Source organism: Pleurodeles waltl, chromosome 6 (assembly GCF_031143425.1).
Source record: "Pleurodeles waltl isolate 20211129_DDA chromosome 6, aPleWal1.hap1.20221129, whole genome shotgun sequence".
Taxonomy (NCBI): Eukaryota; Metazoa; Chordata; class Amphibia; order Caudata; family Salamandridae; genus Pleurodeles; species Pleurodeles waltl.
The window spans coordinates 969,987,450-970,007,002 of record NC_090445.1 but is presented as its reverse complement, the minus strand read 5'-3'; the positions used below and the strand labels follow the sequence as shown (position 1 = coordinate 970,007,002).

Here is a 19,553-nt window from a genome sequence, read left to right as displayed (position 1 = left end):
GTTCGTCCGGTGCTGTCACGGTCGGGGGGATCCTCTGGATTCACACTACTGGCGCTGTCGTGGGGGACAGGAGAGGTCAACCCAGGGTGGGCACTTGCTCAGAATCGCCTGGGGATCCTCTCTTGTCAGTTGGGCCACCTGGACATGGGCTGAGGGTGTCGGGTGAAGACAGGTCAGGACTCACGGATCCGGGGAGGCTCTGGAGTCCTTCGGTGTAGTTTCTTCTTGGAAAGGGCCGCTGTCCGCAGGCGTTCTTGGTCCTCTGTGATGCAGGTAGGTATCTGGATGCTTGGCAGAGGTTGCTGGACCTGCAGGATGTGTCACCGTCTTTTGAAGGGCTCTCTGAAGCTGGAGACAGGCCGGTAGGGCTGGGGAGAAGTCAGTCTTTATCTTCCTTCTTCTCTGCTGGGGCTTCAGCTTAGCGGTCCTTCTTCTTTCTTGTGAAGTCACCAGGAATCTGACGAAGTGGGTACAGGTCCTTAAGTCCTGGAATTAGAGGCATTACAGGAGTCAGAGGGCAGTAGCCAATGGCTACTGTCCTTGAGGGTGGCTACAGCCTTCTTGTGTCCACTCCCTTTGGGGAGGGGAACACAAACCTAACCCTATTGGTCACTGTAATCCAAACTAAGATGGAGGATTCTGCAAGGACAGGGTCACATCAGCTCTGGACAACTTAGGGGTGGTCCCAGCTGGGCTGATTACTCCTCCCTGCTTTCCCATCGGACTTGCCGCCAAAAGAGGGGCTTTGTCTGGGGGGTGGGCAACTCCACTAGCTGGGGCACAGTGACAAGAGGCTCAACGCCAGGTGTTATAGTTCCTGTAGGGGGGGGGGGGAGTGTGAAGCACCTCCACCCAAGACAGGCTGTGTTTCTGGCCACGAGAGCACAAAGGCTATCACCCCATGTGGTCAGAAACTTGTCTGAAAGTGGCAGGCTGGCACAGACTGGTCAGTCCTGCTCTAGCAGTTTGGCTAACATAGAGGAGGCATTGCTAAGGTGCCCTCTGGGTGCATTTTTCAATAAATGGCGTAGGTGTGGGTTAATTGTGCTGAGAAGTTTGATATCAAACTTCACAATATTCAGTGAAGCCATTATGGAGCTGTGGAGTTCGTAATAAAAAACTCCCAAACCATATACTCAATATGGCTACACTGCACTTACAATGTCTAAGAATGGATCCAGCTATGCCATCACCTGTGGTATAGTGCACCCTGCCTTAGGGCTGTAAGATCTGGTAGAAGGGTGACTTAGCTATGCCACAGGCTGTGGTTTGTGGGCATGACACCCTCAGAGGGGTACCATGTCGACTTTGCCTTTTTCTCCCCACCAGCCCCATCAAGTTGCAAAGGCAGTATGCATGTGCTTGGTGAGAGGTCCCCAGAGTGCATAATACATGCTGCAGCCCTTGGGGAACTTCCCTGGGCATAGGGTCCTTGGTACCACGGGTACCTTTTACAAGGGATTAAATGTGTACCAGGGGTGTGCCAATTGTGTAAACAAAGGTACAGAGTTTGGGAAAGAACACTGGTACTGGGGCCTGGTTAGCAGGATCCCAGCACACACTTAGTCAAAGTTGGCATCAATATCAGGAGAAAAGTGGTTGGGCGGGGGGGTATTGACCATGCCAGCAAGGGAACTTTCCTACAGGGTTCAAGAGATGGAATCTCTCCTCCTCCTTAAAGGGGTGAGGCGGAGCATAGAATGCTGGAAAGGTAATGGTTCAACCAACAGAGCGATGTAACACTTTTCGGTAAGAAGGATGCTAGCATCAACAGAATTTGTCTGGAAAGAAATTGGTGCACAGACTGTACATGCAGAGAGCATGTTGCTCACTTATCAGCCAGGCCAATGTTTTGGAGATGAGGAACACTGTCTTTAGGTTAAGAAGCTGCAAAGGGCAGCTGAAAAGTGTCTCAAACAGAGTGAACATCAAATATGTGAGAACCAACTTAAGATCCTACTGTGGCATGACAAAAGGAGAGGGAGGAAACATGTGTTATAGACTTTTAAAAAATGCATAACAATCAGAGATTTAAATAATGAGGGATGGTTTGGCAACCATAAAAACACTGAAGGATCTGAAAGGTACCCTTTAAATGTACCCAAAGCAGAGCCTTGCTGAGCGAGTGACAAAACAAACAACAAAATGTCAGATAACTTGGCCTGGAGGGGGATGGATCTGGAGTGTGCAGCACCAAACCACAAATCTGTCCCACCAACAGGTATTTACAGTTTTTGTCAGGGAACTCCTTGATGCCAAGATTACCTCAACCACCTCCCTAGAAAGGTCAAAGGTATTCAGTTGTTGCTGCTCAGTCTCAATTCATGAAGGCTGACATTGTGAATGCCCAGGTGCAGAACCCTGTCCTGAAGCCACAACAGCAGGTCCCCGTGGAGGAGCAGCCTGATTGGAGGACAAATGTTCAAACCCAGGAGCTTTGGATACCAAACCTCTGCACCCTATCCAGGGAAGATAGGATGACCTGAGGCCACCAGGATGACTTGGGCTCTGTCAGTCCTGATCTTCTTTAGAACTAGGGGCAGAAGAGATATGGGCAGGAAAGCATACAGGAATCCCACGTTCGAATCTTACCCAGTGAGAGACGCTTTGCAAACTCCAACACACAGATATGCGGACATTGAGCGTCCTTGGTGGTAGCGAATAGAAAGAGCCAAAGCTCTTCCCATTCATAGAAGAGACCCTTTGCCACTCTCAGATGTAACTGCCACTCATGATCCATTGGGCCCTGCTCGCTAGCTTGTCTGCCCGGGCATTCAAAGACCTTGCTAAGTGGTTTACCCCTAGAAAAATCCCTTGAAAGTGCAGGCAAATAGAGAGGCCTAGGGCCTTCTGGCACAGGGCCCAGGACACCATTCCACCCTGTTTGCTGCAATACTACTTGTGGTGAAGTTGTCCGTAAGCACATGTACCAGCCTTCCCTTTATAGATGGAAAGCTTTCAATGCCAAGCGGGTGGCCCCATTACTGCAAGAGGGCCTCTGCATAAGTCAACTGAGCTCTGATCTCTACCTCCTCCAGGTGGCAACCCCAACCCAGAAGGGATGCATCAGTCACCACGGTCACATGTGGGTGGGTTAAGGAGAAGGGTCTGCTCCTGACCCAATCACGGTCCAGTAACCACCACTGAAGATCTTTCACAGTCTCCTCCGAAATCTGGACATGGCTGGAAATGTTCCCTTGATTTTGGGCTCACTTAGATGTCAGATCCTAGATGTCAGATCCCACTGCAGAGCCTGCATATGGATTCTGACGAGCTTGACCAGCAGCATGCAAGAGGTCATCAGTCCCAGTTGCTTCAGGTTTGACCGCACTGAAATTCAGGACAGAGTCGGAAAAATTGGGATCAAAGCCTGAATGCCCTGGACTCTGCAGGGGAAAGGCACAAAACAAACCATGTCCAAAATGGCTCTGATGAAGGGGATCATCTGAAGAGGAGTCAGGTGTCACTTTGGCACGTTGATAGTAAATCCCAAAAATGACAGGAGATTCTTACTAGTCTGGATGTTGTTGAAGACTCCATGGAGCGAGCCCACCTTCAATAGCTAGTCTTCGAAGTAGGGGGATACTAAGAGCACTGATCTCCAAAGATGTAACTCCACCACCGTCATGACTTTTGTGAATACTCGAGGACCACTGATAAGATCAAAAGGGACCACAGTGAACTGAAAATGCTCTTGTCCCACCACAAACCATAGGTAGTGCTGGTGGGCTGTCAAAATGAGTACATAGAAATAGGCATCCTGCAGGTCCAACACCACCATCCAGTCTCCAGGGTCAAAGCTAGTCAAGAACTGGGCCAGAGCTGTGAACCATCTCTCTAAACCGCTCCAGAGGGGAACATTGCTTGTCCCCAAAAAGGTGAGTTCCATCAAGGGGCAAATCCTTAAAGGATGATTGGACGTAGCCTGAAAACCCATCGACAGCAGCCAGGCACAGCAATGAATGGAGAAACTGTTGCCAGTGGTTCATCCTATTGAATTGCTGGTATCTAGGTCACAACATATTGTGAATTTGGCTGCGTCATGACCATCTTGTATACCTTAAGTTAGGACAGATCAAAGGTCTTCCAGGACACCTTGGATGACTTGAACCACAGAATCCCAAAGAGCGTGGAAATAGCAGCCCAAAAGACAGCTGGAATTACCAAGCCTGAGGACCAAACTGGTGGGAGAAAAAAAACCACCTCCAATTTTTTTTTTACCCTTTTGGTTTCCCTATCAGGGTGAGTGGAAACGTGTTTGGATTAGTTTGGGTAGTAAACGACTGCATCACTTAGGAGAGGGGTGCTGAGACAAAAATGCAGTGTGCCCAGGGCACGTCAGTGGCATTATACAACTTGGCAGTTTACCAGGGGCGACAGCAGAGTTTGGCCCAACCCTCTAACTGGGTATCAGTAGGACCTTGTTAAATGGTAATAGGGGCTGCGCCGTGGTTTGCCCAGGCAGGACAAATTTAATCAAGATGTTGGTTTTGACTTCGAAAGGTAGGAGCAGGAGTTAGAGAATTTCAGCTGCCCTCTGCATGACCACCACTAAGGACACACTTTTGCCAGTGGCAGGAACTGGGGGGAGGGGCTTGTCATAATACCAGCTGTCTTCATGGAAGGATTGGCCAATTTCACCAACTGCATCATAGTTGTTGTCAGAATCTGTGCCAAAGAAGCAATAAAATGTGTGGGATCTTCCTTGTGGAGGTGGAACGTTAAGCAGTGCAGATTGTGGTTGGACCAACCGAGCGCAGTCTTAGTTGAGTCCATAATGGCAAAGAGTCAGCGAGCACAATGGGCACCTCCTCCTCCAGTGTCGCTGGAGTCCGCGTTGACGTTCTGAAAACTGCCATTGGTCATACAGCTGGAGGTGGAGTTGGTATGGGCACCGAAGCGGCCCAGTGATGGGTTTGGAGGGTCCAACTGACGAAGAGGGTGAACGCACCAGTGGTAATCCAGATGGAGGGGGCATCTGGCACCATGGAGCCCAAAGGCACGCCAGAGAGATTCGGAAGGGATCGGATGAGTGTCAGAACAAGGCATTGCACATGTCTTATCTGTCGTGAGGTCACAGAGAGCCCTGGTAACGCAGGTTGTGCCAGGCCAAGTTGAAGGGTGGTCTCCTACGTCGACCGACTTCAGGAGTGAGATAGAGAGGCATGGGACTGTCCACTTCACCGGTCAGGAGTTCGAGAATGACAGGAAGGGGCTGAGTCCCATTTGTTTTTTTGTGTTTCTTCTTCAGCTTAGTCACAAATGTGGAGCACAAAGGTGATTAAGAAGGATTATCACAGTGTATACCTTCTACCTCTAAGAAGGGATAAACAGCAACAAAATCATTGCCTACTGCACCACAGTGTAATAACAATCCACGCTAAAAGGAATATTGGCTTTCATGCATGGTTGTCACAATAAGTAAGTCAGGCCTAGTTCTTTTGTCGGTCGTAACACCTTTCCATAATAAACAGATTAGTCACTTGGCATCTAACATAACTTTTCCCTGTGAAACAATCAGTCCTACAGGTATTACCTTTGGCTTGTCGACATTAGCAACTCAGGCCTACTCTATTCAACAGTAGCATTCCGAATAGGAAACAAAAAGGACTGCCATAGTGAAAATATTCTAACTTTGGGACTTGTGAGAGGGGGTAACCAACATCAAAACCCTTACCACAGTAGCCTGTGAAACTCAGTATTGAAAAACCCATCTACAGGATTTACAACAAAGTAATAACAGTCCATCCTTAAAGGCCTATTGGCTTTACAATATCCTTTTCACAACAAATAATCAGGCACAGTGGAGTGCTTTTGTTTTAACTTTCCATGATTAACATATACATATGGCTTCTTCTCACAGGGTGTTGTTAGCTTATTACCATAACCAAAAGAGGCTTACTGTACAGAGCATAAGCTTTCCAACAAGGCAGAAAGTCAATACATGCAGTATTTTTTCAGAGGAAGCACACATCTGCTGAATCCAATGCGGCAGTTAACCCTTTAACTTTTCCCTCCTCAGTGCAAAGCCCTTTTCTGGCTATTTAGGATATGATGTGCTTAGTGCCCCATAGCTTTTTCCACATAAGATATCCATTCCAAATTTGCCCCATTTTTTTCTATAATCCTGTGGATTCTAAAAGTACCCATGGTTTGTGAATTCCCCTGGAGGGGACCAAGAAAATGGCCAAATGATAGCTAAATTATGCGTTTTTGAAAAAAAAGGCTCAGAAAAGGTGTCTGCTTTTATTTCCTAAAATGACATCAATGAAAGGTTTGCTGTGCTAATGTCATTATCTTCCCAGCTTACAGGAACATGTAGAGCCGAGCCAAAAAAACAAATTTCGTAGTACAGTTTTGTCATTTTTCAAAGAGGTAGCCCATTTTTCCTATTCTAGTGTTTTCAACCTACTTCCAGTTTAGGGTGGAAACCAGTGTGAAACCCACTCAGCAAAGGGTCATTCATATGTGCAGATCCCGCAAGGTTTCTCAGAGAAACTAACCATTTAATTAAATAAATATTGAAAAGGAGTAAGAAAATGGCCATTTGTGACAGTATTCATCTGAAACTTTTTGTCAGGATGGATGATTTACAAAAGCAATATACCATTATGTCCTCTAGATGCATCTGGGTGCAGGGATATACAGGGTTTGCAGGTCGTCCACAATCCCGTGGTATCCAGAGGTAACGACTGAGCTACACCTTACAATGATGTTTCATTGTGTACTGAGTGAAGAGCAATTTATTTGTTGAAATATGTAGAGTGAAAAATGGGTATCAAGTAAACCTATGTATTTCTGAAAAGGGCACCAGATAAGGAGTTTAGGAGGAGTGGTTATTTGTACAACTCTGAATTTGTGGGTACCCACATTAGCATGTGAATCAGAGGGCATTTTTCAAAATGTTGTCTTTCTTTCACACTGGCTTACATTTGGAAGGCACAAATGCAGTGAACTCCAAATGATAATGACAAATGTACTCTTCTATGGTCCCACATAACAATATTACCTCACTTGTGTAGTTAGGCCTAGTGCCCACAACAGGAAATGGATTGAAACGCAACATTGACCTATCACATTTTTCCACTCTAAACTGACTTTTTGTGTGTAATTTGGGTAACTCAGCAGGCACCTAGGGAAATGCAGCAAACCTGTACATTTGTGACAACTAGACACAGAGAAGAATCCAGGATGGAGCGACATGCATTGCTCTCCAAAGGTTTTCCTATCCAAAAAACCTTTGCAAACCTCAGACTTCTACTAAGTATACACATTTCCCCCGTATTTCTGTGAGGAAATGTTCTGGATTCTGTAGGAAGCCACACATTTCTTAGAACTCAGCATTGCATTCCCCCAAGTCTCCCAATAAAAATGTTACCTCATTTGTGTGGCTAGGCCTAGTGCTCGTGACTGGAAAGGGCCCAAAACAAAACACATCACATTACTCCACTGAAAACGGACCCTTTTTTGCAATGTGGGTAGCTGTGGATTTTGGACCCAAGCTCAACTGGCACCTAGGGAAACGTAGCAAACCTGTACATTTTTTCTAAAACTAGATACCCTGGGGAATCCAGGGTGGGGTGGCGTGCATTGTTCTCACATTGTTTTCCTACTCAGAAGCTTTTGCAAACCTGAAACTTAAACACATATGTTGCTCATGCTCCTGTGCAGGAAAGTTACCGAATAAGTGGGGATCCACAAAATTGCATACTACCCAGAGACCCCACACAACTTCCGATAACAACGGTACCCCACTTGTGTGAGTAGGCCAAGAGACCACCATACAAAGGGCCTTGAAGCTCTATGAAGAGAGATCAGCGATAGGCATAGCTGCTGTATTTGAGGCGACGCTGGGCTGCCACCCATGGAAACCACGGACATTTATGAAAACAAGACACCCCTGGGGATTCCTCTGTGGTGTGCCTTGCACTAATCCCACAAGGCCTTCGTACCACAATACCATGCAAACCTCAAAATCTCCTAGAATCAGGAGGAATCCACAAAATTACTACCACTCAGCCTTCCCCCCACTTGTTCTTATAAAAACCCTGCAGCACTTGTGTTCCTGGGCCGAGTGCCCGCAATAGGAATGGCTGAAACCAAGGCCAATGGGAGTTCCACTGTGAGAGTTCCATTGACACAGTTCCTGTCGAGTTCACTAGGCCCAGCCACACAAGTGGGGTAGCTTTTTGATCAGGACAAGTGTGGGAACACTGGTTGGCAGGAAGTCTGAGTATCTCTGTATATTGTGCAGGTTACGTCACAGAACTGCAATGAAAATGTGTGGTTTTAGGCAGAGTTTGAAGTATGCAGAGCACTGTGGGTAAGAAACTGACATAGGATCTACGCATGGCATACCATCCAGGACTCCCCTCTATGTCCAGTTTACCAAAATGTCTGGGTTTGGCTATTTTCTCCAGGTAACAGCCTACCCAAGCACAATAATTGCAGCCATTCACCATGGCAAATGGGACGATATTGGGATGTAGCCCCTCTCTCCTGGCCAATATGTAAACAAGTCACCCAAAATAATCAAATGTCCTCTTGCTTACCAAAGGGATGGGATGTTTTAGTCTGCAGGGAAGCAGAAAGACTGCTGAGGCTTTAGGGGTGAAGGTGGGGTCTGATGTCAGGATGGGCCAGACCTACCCATTATTTTACTAAAACAATGTCCTGTAGGCTTTCTGCTCCCCATAGGCAAATTGGGGCCAAATTCCCTCTCTGCTCTTGGGAGAGCCCAAAATAATGGTATGTCCCCTTTGTGGTGGGAGTAAGGCCTAATATTAGAGTGTGACGCCCATCCCGCTTTTGTTTGCCCCAAATGGAAAATCTGTGGTGACCAGTGGCTTTCTACAAATTTGGGGCAACCTTCCCAATTGAGACAATTCTACTATCTGCCTCCAAGGGGAGCACAAGACACTATTCCCCTAACTGGAGCAGGGGTATGGCTGGATGCCAGGGCAGGCCGCCCCATCATTTTGTTTATTTTGAAGCCACTTTGAAATCCCTGGTGTTTAGTGGACTTTCTGTTCCCTATTAGTTAGTTAGGAGACATCACTCTGCCTGCATGGGGGGGGGGGTGTTCTGGAGTGCAGAAAGAATGATTTGTCCCCTTTGGGGTGGGGGTATGGCCAATTCCAGAGTACACAACCTGCACCTCCTTCTTTTACCCCAAATGCAAAATCACTGGGCTATTTTTGGGACAACCACCCAAATTGGGACAAGCCGCCTATCTGTCACAGAGGCAGAAAGAGACTATTACCCCACTGGAGCCGGAGTATGGCTCAATGCCAGAGTGGGCCACCTCATCCTTTTGTTTGGTTTGGCGTCATTTTTAAATCCCTGGTGTCTAGTGGGCTTTCAGGGCAGAATGGGAGTGAATACCCTTATTCAACCCTAAGGACAGGACAGAATGTCTATAGGGCAATGAGGTGGGGGAACATGACCAATACACGGGGGCCGTACTAAAAGAAAGTCAATGAAAGCAGTCTCTGGTGTCCCATTTGACTGACTGGGTGTGAGTACCCTTATCCACCGCACCCTTTGGGGGGCAAAAGTCTACTGAGCTCCAAGGTGTGGGAGAGCAAATGTGCGTGCCCGGAGGGCGGGGGCTCCTCCCTAAAAAACACCAAATACTGTAAAAATGCAGTCCCAGGTGCCTAGCTGACTTTCAGCCCCCCACAAGGGTTAGGTTGGGAGTATTCACCTCCATCGACTCCCTCCCCCCCAACCCCAAAGAAGTGCAGAAAGACTGTTGCTGCATTTATTTGGGATGAGAGCATGGCCATGCGCATAGTGCACAGCCCCTACCCCTATATTTCTTATAGAACTTTCCCCAGTGTCTAGTGCCCTTTCTGGCCCCTCCCCTATCCTTTCAAGGGGTGGATTAGGGATAATTATCCCCATCTACCCCCCATTCCTCCAGAGATGCAGAATCATTGTCTGCTCGGTTGTTGGGGCATGCCTTCCCACCTATATTAAAAAATAAAATAAAAAAAAACAAAAACAATTATTTCCCTGGTGTCTAGTGGGCTTCCTGCACCCCACCAGGGGGCAGACTGGGGGTAATCAACAGTCCTTGCCATACAGACCACTGCCCCATGTCCCAGGGGCCTAGTGGGTGAATCCCTTGAGGATTGCTCTCCTGTGGTCATCCATAAGCAGGAATCCACTGGGGCAGCAATACCATTAGAAAGGAGGGATTCTCCCCTTTCCAATACTTCTCCCAAAGCAATCAGTGCTGCGGGCTGAGATATACACCGAACACTGATTCAGTAAAAGTAAAACATACTCATTGGCACGTTTGACTTTCACTTTAATGACGTCGGCTTGCTGATCGTCATTACAGTTATAAAAAAAAAAAAAGGCTGCCCGAGAAGCTCTTCCTGAGAAGCCCGAGGTAAAAAAATAAATAAAGGAAGGGGCCTGTTTTATCCTACTTGAGGGATGGAGCTGTAATGTTATAAAAGCTTTTATTTGTTTTGCCAAGAACAATCTTCGTAGACATCTCATCCATCGGCTCCACTCCCTCGGCTCTTTTCAGGGGTCTCTCTACACTTTTGAATACTAACATTCTTCTTGGGACAGAGGCAGACCAGAGTTCCACTGCTGAGTGTTAGGCTCCCTAAACTTATTCTAACAACACAATGACAATGCATATGTGTATATATAACACATCTCCTTCACATAACACACTTAAATGCAACTATTACTATATAATCAATAACTAATAAAGGTTCTATACAATTGTTTAAAATTGAAACCAATGAACAATTGCGACATCAAATTTCTGTAAACCAACATTTTTGAGCGTAATCTTTTAGATATAATAGAGTCTTGTTGTTCTTGTCCGATCTCCTCTAAACTGTACTTTTGTCCTTATCATCATTCACAACACTTCTCTTTGATTGTCCTCTGCATTTTCAAACCTTCTTTCAAGATGTGAATCAGTCTCTCCATAAGCCTTTTTATTACCACAGAATTTGACAACTCTATTTAAATTCCATACTCGGTTATCTTCAGTTTTGATCGCATTTGTCAATAATTTTATTACTCCACCATCCCTCCAAGCAGGTCATTTATCATCACCCAATCTCCTACACCTACCACAGTTTCTTTCACTGTGTTCTTTCTATCAAAACATAGTTTGCTTGCCTTTTTATCTTTCTCTTCTTTAGGTCTCCAATTTTCTGCCACCACCCTTTTCCCTCTGACACGCAAGAATTTATTCACCCAGCCTGGTTCAAGAATTGTATTAGGTTGTCTACCCCGAAACAAAGCAAGCAGGGATTACCCTGTAGTAGTGTGTGTAGTATTTCTGTATACTCCTACTTTCTTGACCACCTGTTTTCAATTCAGTTGACCGCTCTTTGCATTGATGATAGTCTCCTTTATAACTCACTTGAATCTCTCAACCATCCCATTGCACTCTGGATGGTACAAAGTACCTTTGTTTATGTTTTATGCCACACCCTTTCAAAAAATCTTCCATCTCTTTAGATACCAGTTGCACACTGTTGTCAGTGAGAAGAGTTAAAGGAATCCCTTCTCTTGCTAGCAATTCTTTCAAGAACACAATCACATTTTTAGTTTCAATGTTTCTGGTAAAGCACACTTCAGGCCACCTGGAAAACATACCTTTCACTACAATAAAGTAACTTGTATGAATTTTCACCATGAATGGGCCCCAATATGTCCAAAGCAATGTCCTGCCATGGACCCAATGGTCTATTTCTAATTAGCATGGGTTGCACCTTGGGTTTCATAGCCTTCTCACTGACAGCACACTATATACAATCTCTCACTTGTATGTCCATCCCAAGCCACCAGTAAGAATATCGTAATCTTTCTTCACTTTTAGAGATGGCCATATGGATTTTATGTGCATGGTCTATCAAAAGTCTTCTTTAGCTGTTAGGAGGAACTAATCTTCTTCCTCTGACTAACAAATCCCCGTCCAACACCAGTTGATCTTTAACACCCAAGAAATCTCTACAATCAACATCACCTTGCTCTTTATACTTCCAACTACTTGAAATAATGTTACGACTTCCATCAAAACAGTGTACATATTGACTCCATCATGCCACTTCTCTTCAGATATGATTTCATAATCAGTCTCACACACACTCTCAGATTGTTCTGAGTCCTTGCCTTTCCCACTATCACTCTGCTTGCCCAAATCCAGTACCAATCTTGACAGGACATCTGCCGAGATACTGTCTACCCCTGGTACATATTTCACCACAAAGTCAAATTCTTGTAAGATCACCACCCATTTAGTGATTCTCCCTGACACTGCATCTTTTCCTTTAGAACTGAATATCTCACACAAATGTTTATGATCTGTTCTCACCACAAATGAACCTCCCCATAAGAAGTTATTTCGTTTTTTGATAGCCTAATGTACTGCAAGTGCTTCTCTTTCTCTAACCGAATATTTGGTTTCTGCACCCTCCAAACGCCTGGAAATGAACATAATCGTGTTTTCAGGTCCTAACCCAGCCTGTTGTAACACAGCACCTAAACCTCTACTACTAGCCTTGGTAGTCAATGTTGATTCTTTTTTTAAGTTAACATTTTTTTAAATTTTGGTGCCTTTGCCAGTTTCTTTTTTAAATCTATAAATTCTTTCTCACATTCAGCACACCATGTGAATTAAACTCCCTTTCTCAATAACTGTCTCATATTAAAACATGAACTAGGAAAGTCCTTCATAAACTTGTTATAATATTCAGCCATGTCAAGAAACCGCATCAGTTCCTCTTTTGCTGTTGGAGATACCATATCTTGGATAGTGTTAATCAAGTCTCTTTTGGGAATTATACCGTCGTCCGTTATTGTGTGGCCTAAGTAATCAATAGTATCATAAGCAAATTTGCACTTCTCTGCTTTAATAGTCAAGTTGTGTCCAGAAATGTTTCTCTGTACCGTCCTAAGTCTTTCATTGTGTTCAACAGTATCTCGTCCATAAACTAAAATATCATCCCGATACACACATACGCCATCAATTCCACAAAAACCTTTTCCATCACACACTGAAAAACTGAGGCCACCGAAATCAAACCAAAAGGCAATCTGACAAACCTATTGTGTTCCAAAAGGTATTATAAAAGCTGTTAAATTTCTGCAAGACTAATCCAAATCTATCTGATGACAGGCTGAAGTAAGATCTATTGTAGAACATACTTAAGCTCCACACAACGTCGTTATTCGTTTTGCCAAGAACAATCTCCGTAGACCTCTCATCTATCGGCTCCACTCCCTCGGCTCTACTCACTGGTCTCTCTCCGCTTTTGAATACTAACATTCTTCTTGGAACAGAGGCAGACCAGAATTCCACTGTGGAGTATTAGGATCCCTAAACTTATTCTAACAACACAATGACAATACATATGTATATATATAAGGGCCTTTATACACCTCCCCAGAGTCGGCCAATGGTGGAGAGAAGCACTGGCGAGTGAGAAGTGCTAATCAGAGGTTAAGGAAATCAAAATTTAGGCGGAGCCAAAAACCCTCTTTCAGTAGTGATTCTTAAAGCTCTTTTTATGTTGATCACCTAAGGTGCAGCAACAAGTGGGCTATCAACCCACACCTAAAAAGACAAGCCAATAGGAGTTCTAGAGTGAGGATAAGAGGTAGGATAAAATTGAAGTTTAGTGTGACAAGTACGATTACGCCGATGGATAAGGTTAGGATTACACTGTGAAGAATAGGACTAGGTTAAACCATCTGCTTTTTCACTCAAATTTTCTACTGTTAAAAGCAGGTGGAAATTGTGAACAGAAGGCGACCGGCAACTAGGAAACTGCACCATAATTTGCATTTCATATATTCGGCTGATTAAAGCGAGAGACAGGTGACTGAATAAAAGAACAAATTCTAATCTGTCAAACCAAATAATTACACTGATGTCCATTTAAAGGGAAATGGGTAGTTTCGAACACATAATTAGTAACAAACCCTTTTTTCCTCAGTTATTTATTCAAATTCTTCACAGAGAAGCGGAAAGTAAACATGCAGGTAGTCATTCATGTTTAAGGTCCATCCATGACATAAGACATTTAAAAAGCTAGAAACCGTCACTATCAGAAACGTGTTTTTGTTTAACTTAAAATAGACAGGAGCAAGGCAAGAAGAGAATCTAGTCTCAACTCCACACAACATCAGCAGAGCTCTTACTTTCTCTTTTGAATTTTAAAAAGCAGTATTAAAGAAAACATTTTGGAAAAAAAAAAGTCAAAGTGAGGTGCAGCATCCTGTTCAAAGCATTTGAAGTGCTATATAAACCTCACAGGGCTAAAAAATTAAAATACTAAGAGATCCAGTGACAATAGAAGAGATTGTCTGATAAAAACAAAATATCTGAAGTTTCCCTGTAATACAAACTTCAATTAATGATATAATGACGGAAATGTGACTATGTGGCAGAATACTAACAGAACACATGCATCCAACCAGTGACAGCCAGATTTTAAACATGGCAACTTACTAAATACCTGACCGCTATTTACATTCACTGAACACATCTTGGTTTTATGTAGTTATCTTGAAAATATGGCCTGGATCCAGAACTCCCAGACCTACATTATGGACACGGAGACAGAGATAATGCAATGTACAATGATGCTCATTGTTGTAAAGGTTTTTTCAATGGTAGTGGGGGTATTTGACTTTTTGGGAAATTTTAGAATTATTTTATATTTTAATATGATATTTTACCTGTTTTGATTTAGTTTATTTAATGAAATGGACTGCGTGTGTATTTAGCATGCATATTGATCTTTGATGGGTTTATTGTCGACTAAAATCCATGATGATGTTTTTTTTCAAATGGATGACCACAGTTTATCCCCTTGGCTGCCATGACTTGGGAGGGGGGTGGGGCAAAAAGGAAAGCAATTAATACGAAAAGAACAAGACAAATGCATGGGTTTATTTACAGCCATTTCATACACCACCTTGAAATGAAGTTGGTCCGGGGACCATAAATGTGGTTACAGCCTCGATCATGGTACTGTTGAAGTGTTAACAAGCCAGGATATATTGTCTGGAATGTGCCTATCTTTTACTACACTATTTAGTCTCAAGGAAACAGACTAACAGGTGATATTTGCAGCGAAATTTAAATAATACAAACATACCCTAAAATGAAAATTAGATGGCTACTATACTTGGTGGGGTGGGGCACGGGGTGTCTTAAAATCAATACAATTGCACATTGCATAAGAGATGATGTCATTCCACCTCACTAAAGTGCCAGATGTTTCAAAGGGTTTTACCCATTCTATGTCTATGGGAAAATGTGTTCGTACATATGGCCCTAGGTTCTTTCTTTATTAAAAAGATTTTATAAAATAATGAGATGCTTTGAATGCGGTTTTGTAAAGAGTGACCCCGTTTCACACAGACTGGATATTCTTTTGGCTACTTCACTGTATTTGCGCAATAATAGTCTGCAATAAAATATAAAGTCATTCATGTGCCATCACCTGTTTCATTGCAGTTTCACCTATTTTGTCAGAATGTTTTCGAATGCTTTCTAAAAAATCCTTCAGATCCGACATTGAAATTTCCTTGATTTCCTCTCGTAGTTTTGGAAGATTCTCTACCATTATTTGGCAAAAGCGATACTGGTCCATCTTCGGAAGGTAAATATTTTCTAACTGTTCCATAGTTTTCAGAGCAGAATAATATCTGTAAAAAATGAAGCAAAATCTCAACATTCTGTACATTTATTTCCACTACAGGATTAACATTTTAGCACCCATTTGACAACTAATTAGTGAAAATAAACTCTATTTTCCTTAATAGCGTGTATTTTAGCCCTTCAGAATATGACTTAGATTTAAATTTTTCATTCAATCAAATATGTATCATTCTTCACCCTCTTCCTGACTTGAGCAACCACCAGTGTTCAATCTTGCAGAAAGTGCCTCTCCATCATTTGTAATGAAACTGCCTAAAACACATTTAGACACACTGATATTTTCATCCTTAATTTTTTTTAAACTACTGAGCCAGTTTACACCAAATCACAAGAAATACACATTCTCTACCAAGAGCTAGCAGTCTGCCAAATTTGGTGTAAATCCATTCAGCCGTTTGGGCTGTAGGTGTTCCAAAATTTCTAATGGAAAAATGAATGGGATAAATGTATTTCAGGCAGTTTCATTTCAAATGATGGAGAAGCACTGTATGAAGTAACACACTGGAGAGACGTCATGTGCTCCACAAGTCAGCTTTTATCTGCTTCACAAAGCAGCTTTTGTAGCCTTTCTACAAGACCGAACACATGCAAAGGTAGCTGAAACCAAGGAGCGACTTCTTGATTATAGAATGCAGATCAGGAGTTTTCACTTCACAATTGGCTCCATCTACGCCCCAAACACACGCCAGGAGAAGTTTATCACGGAGGCCCTGGCCCCAGTCTTATGTACTCCAGACGCTGCAATTCTTATAGGAGGTGACTTGAACTTAGTTATGGACAATGACCTGGACAGGTCTGGCCCGGGGTCAGACCAGACCGGAGCCTTCTTCCATGCAGGGCTCTAATGGCTCAGGGACTCTGGGTTGGTCGACACATGGCACTCCACTCACCCACACAAAAGGGACTACACTTTCTACTTCATGACTAAGCAAACCTATGTACGCAAAATCTACTTCCTGGCCTCCCGTGCACTTTCAAACTAAATTCGCGACATCTCAGTTGCACCTCGATCTCTTTCAGTCCACGTTTTCCTTAACACTCACAGCACAGATAGATTCATTTCACTCCTGCCCCTCCTGTTGGGAGACAGAAGGACACACACCTCCACACACCCAGCACCATAAAGGTGGTGCACCGTGTCATTATGGATTACCTCAGCAATAAAAACAACAAATTGGCATCTCTCTCCTCCCTTTGGGAAACACTAAAGCTTGTTGTGCGGGGGGAATTGATCACCATTTCTGTGGCGGAGAATAAGGCTAGCAAAGAGAAAATACATAATTTAGAATGTACTGTGTCAGAGTGGGAAGAGATACACAAACACACAGTGGCCCCCAGGGGTATGGAGAGAACTAGAGAAGGTCCGCTTGCAGCTTTAGCAACTCGATCTAAACAGGGTTGAGTATGCCAAGGCCCGGCTAAAGCACAATTTCTACATGGGGGGCAATCACTGCGGAAGTATTCTGGTGCACAAACTGCACGCCCGTGCCCATGCTGCCTCCATCCCGGTGATACGGTCCTCTCAGGTTGACAAAGCACACACAGACCACCAGATAGCAACTGCCTTCCGTGATTTCTACAAGGCTCTCTATACAGCTGAGGCTGACAACACTGCAGACTTCACCACCTATCTTGCTGAGTGTGACAACACACCCCTTTCCCACTCTGACTCTGAAGTTCTTAACAAACCCATTCACATAGAGGTGGTAATCTCTGCCGTAGCTCAACTGAAGCCCACGAAATCCCAGGGCTCTGATGGCTTTTCCCCACTCTGCCCAGAACTTGCACCAATTCTCACAAGGCTTTTCAACTCCTTTGCCAATACCGTTTCCCTTACTGACACTATGTTGGATGCCACCATCAACCTGATCTTGAAACAGGGCAAAGACCCGATCTCCTGTGGGTCGTATCGACTCATATCGCTCTTCAGATTCAATGCCAAACTCTTTACTGGCATTCAGGCCCACCACTTGAACCCCCTCATGCCTGGTTTGGTTGATCCGGACCAGGGAGGCTTTGACCCCACCAGACAATGCGGGAACAACACTAAGCGCCTCCTGCAACTTATAGACAAGGTTCACCGATTCAAACATGATTTATTTAGAGCTGATGTGTTTGTAGTTTTGTATTTACTTATAACTGGTTTGTGTTTTCTTTTTTGTTACACAAAATGTGATGGCTTTGTGCGTGGACTGGAGCTTGGCTGGCGGTGTGTTTGGGCTGGCGCTTGAATGGCAGTGTGTTTGGGCTGGCGCTTGGCTGGCGGTGTGCACGGGCTGGCGCTTGGCTGGCGGTGTGCACGGGCTGGCGCTTGGCTGGCGGTGTGCACAGGCTGGCGCTTGGCTGGGGGTGTGCACAGGCTGGCGCTTGGCTGGCGGTGTGCACGGGCTGGCGCTTGGCTGGCGGTGTGTGTGAGAAGTAACTTGCTGCTGGTCATCCCACACAGTGCTAGCCAAGCACCAGTTCACAATTCTGTCAGCCAGTGTGATTGCTGTGTCAGGCATGTTGGCGTATCAAAGTGATGGACCCTTTAGTGGAGCTGTTTGTTGATGTGAGTTGTAATGTGCAGGATCCGTGGCTGGTGGCATGGTCTTGTGTGTGTCGCGTATGAAAGGTGTCTGAATGGACTGTAAAGCGGCTGGTGCCTTGATGCAATTTTACAGCTCACAAGCTGTGAGTCATTAATTCAGTTTTTTTACCTTTCAATTATTAACAGTGCATTTCATTTTTCTGAAATCTCTTGTTAAGAAAGTTTTATGTACTGAACCAACACTCACCCTCGTGCCAAATCCAACCAGTATATGTGTGTACTTGATGAATATATGGTTGTGCAGTAACAACTGTCTTTTCTGTCTTTCTATGCCATGGTGTGCATGGTCTCTACATTGTCTCTAGTTGTGAATGTTGTAATGAGCTGGGTCCGCAGCTGGCAGTGTGAATGGTCTTGTGTGTGTGTCACATATGAAAGGAGTGTGAATGACTTGTAAAGCAGTTGGTGCCTTGTCACGGCTTAACAGCTCACGAGCTGTGAGTCACTGGCTCAGTTTTTTAGCCTTTCAATTATTAATAGTGCGTTTTACTTTTGTGAAATCTCGTTAATAAAAAGTGATATATTGAACCATCACTCATCCTCGTGCCAAATCCATTCAGTAAGCGTGTGTACAAATAACGGTGGGTAGCCACAAGACATATTTATTGCACTTCTCTCAGTAGGGAATTCAACTTTCAAAAAAACAGCTCCACTGTACTCAAGCATCGAAGCACACTCTTGACATTCTAGGTGTCCCCAGTGATGAAGCATGTCACCAACTAGGCTGGTGGGTGAGGGGTCTTTTTAACAAAATATAAGGGTGTTTTTTTGCACAATTTGAGTGTTTGGGGCATCACAGAAGTAAGAGACTTGGTAGCGTGCTAGACACCAGGGGAGTACAGGGTGGTACGACTCTCATGGATGCCCAAAAATCTTTTTTACCCTCAATGCCCTGCTAATATCAAAATGTGACTAAAACCACACTTTTTCCTTGCACTTATGTGCCATATTCTCCCAGAAACAGAAATAAACCACAAATTTCCAACCACCCAGTGTAAGCCCTCGGTCCTCCATAAAAATACCTCACTTGTGTTTGTGCCCAAAGCAGAGTCAGCCTAAAAATGATGTGCTTATTAACACACTTTGGTGCCCCCTTAATCTCTACATGTTCTTGGCCCTCCCCCTCAAGTGAGGTATCATTTTTATTAGGAGACCGAGGGGAACACTGAGTGCTATACAATTTGTGTCTCCTCTCAGATTCCTGAAATTTCCATCACAGAAATGTGTGGAAAATGTGTTTTTACACAAAGT

At 44.3% G+C, this 19,553-nt stretch overlaps 1 protein-coding gene across 2 annotated transcripts in view; it reads right to left on the bottom strand.

The window, feature by feature from the left end:
• Positions 1-19,553, bottom strand: part of EXOC6 (exocyst complex component 6) — a 1,398,320-nt gene that overhangs the window by 1,032,751 nt on the left and 346,016 nt on the right. For both annotated transcript variants that reach the window (XM_069239815.1, XM_069239814.1), the window contains exon 6: positions 15,495-15,699. In XM_069239815.1, coding sequence (XP_069095916.1) covers positions 15,495-15,699 — 205 coding nt within the window. The remainder of the gene's footprint in view (positions 1-15,494; positions 15,700-19,553) is intronic.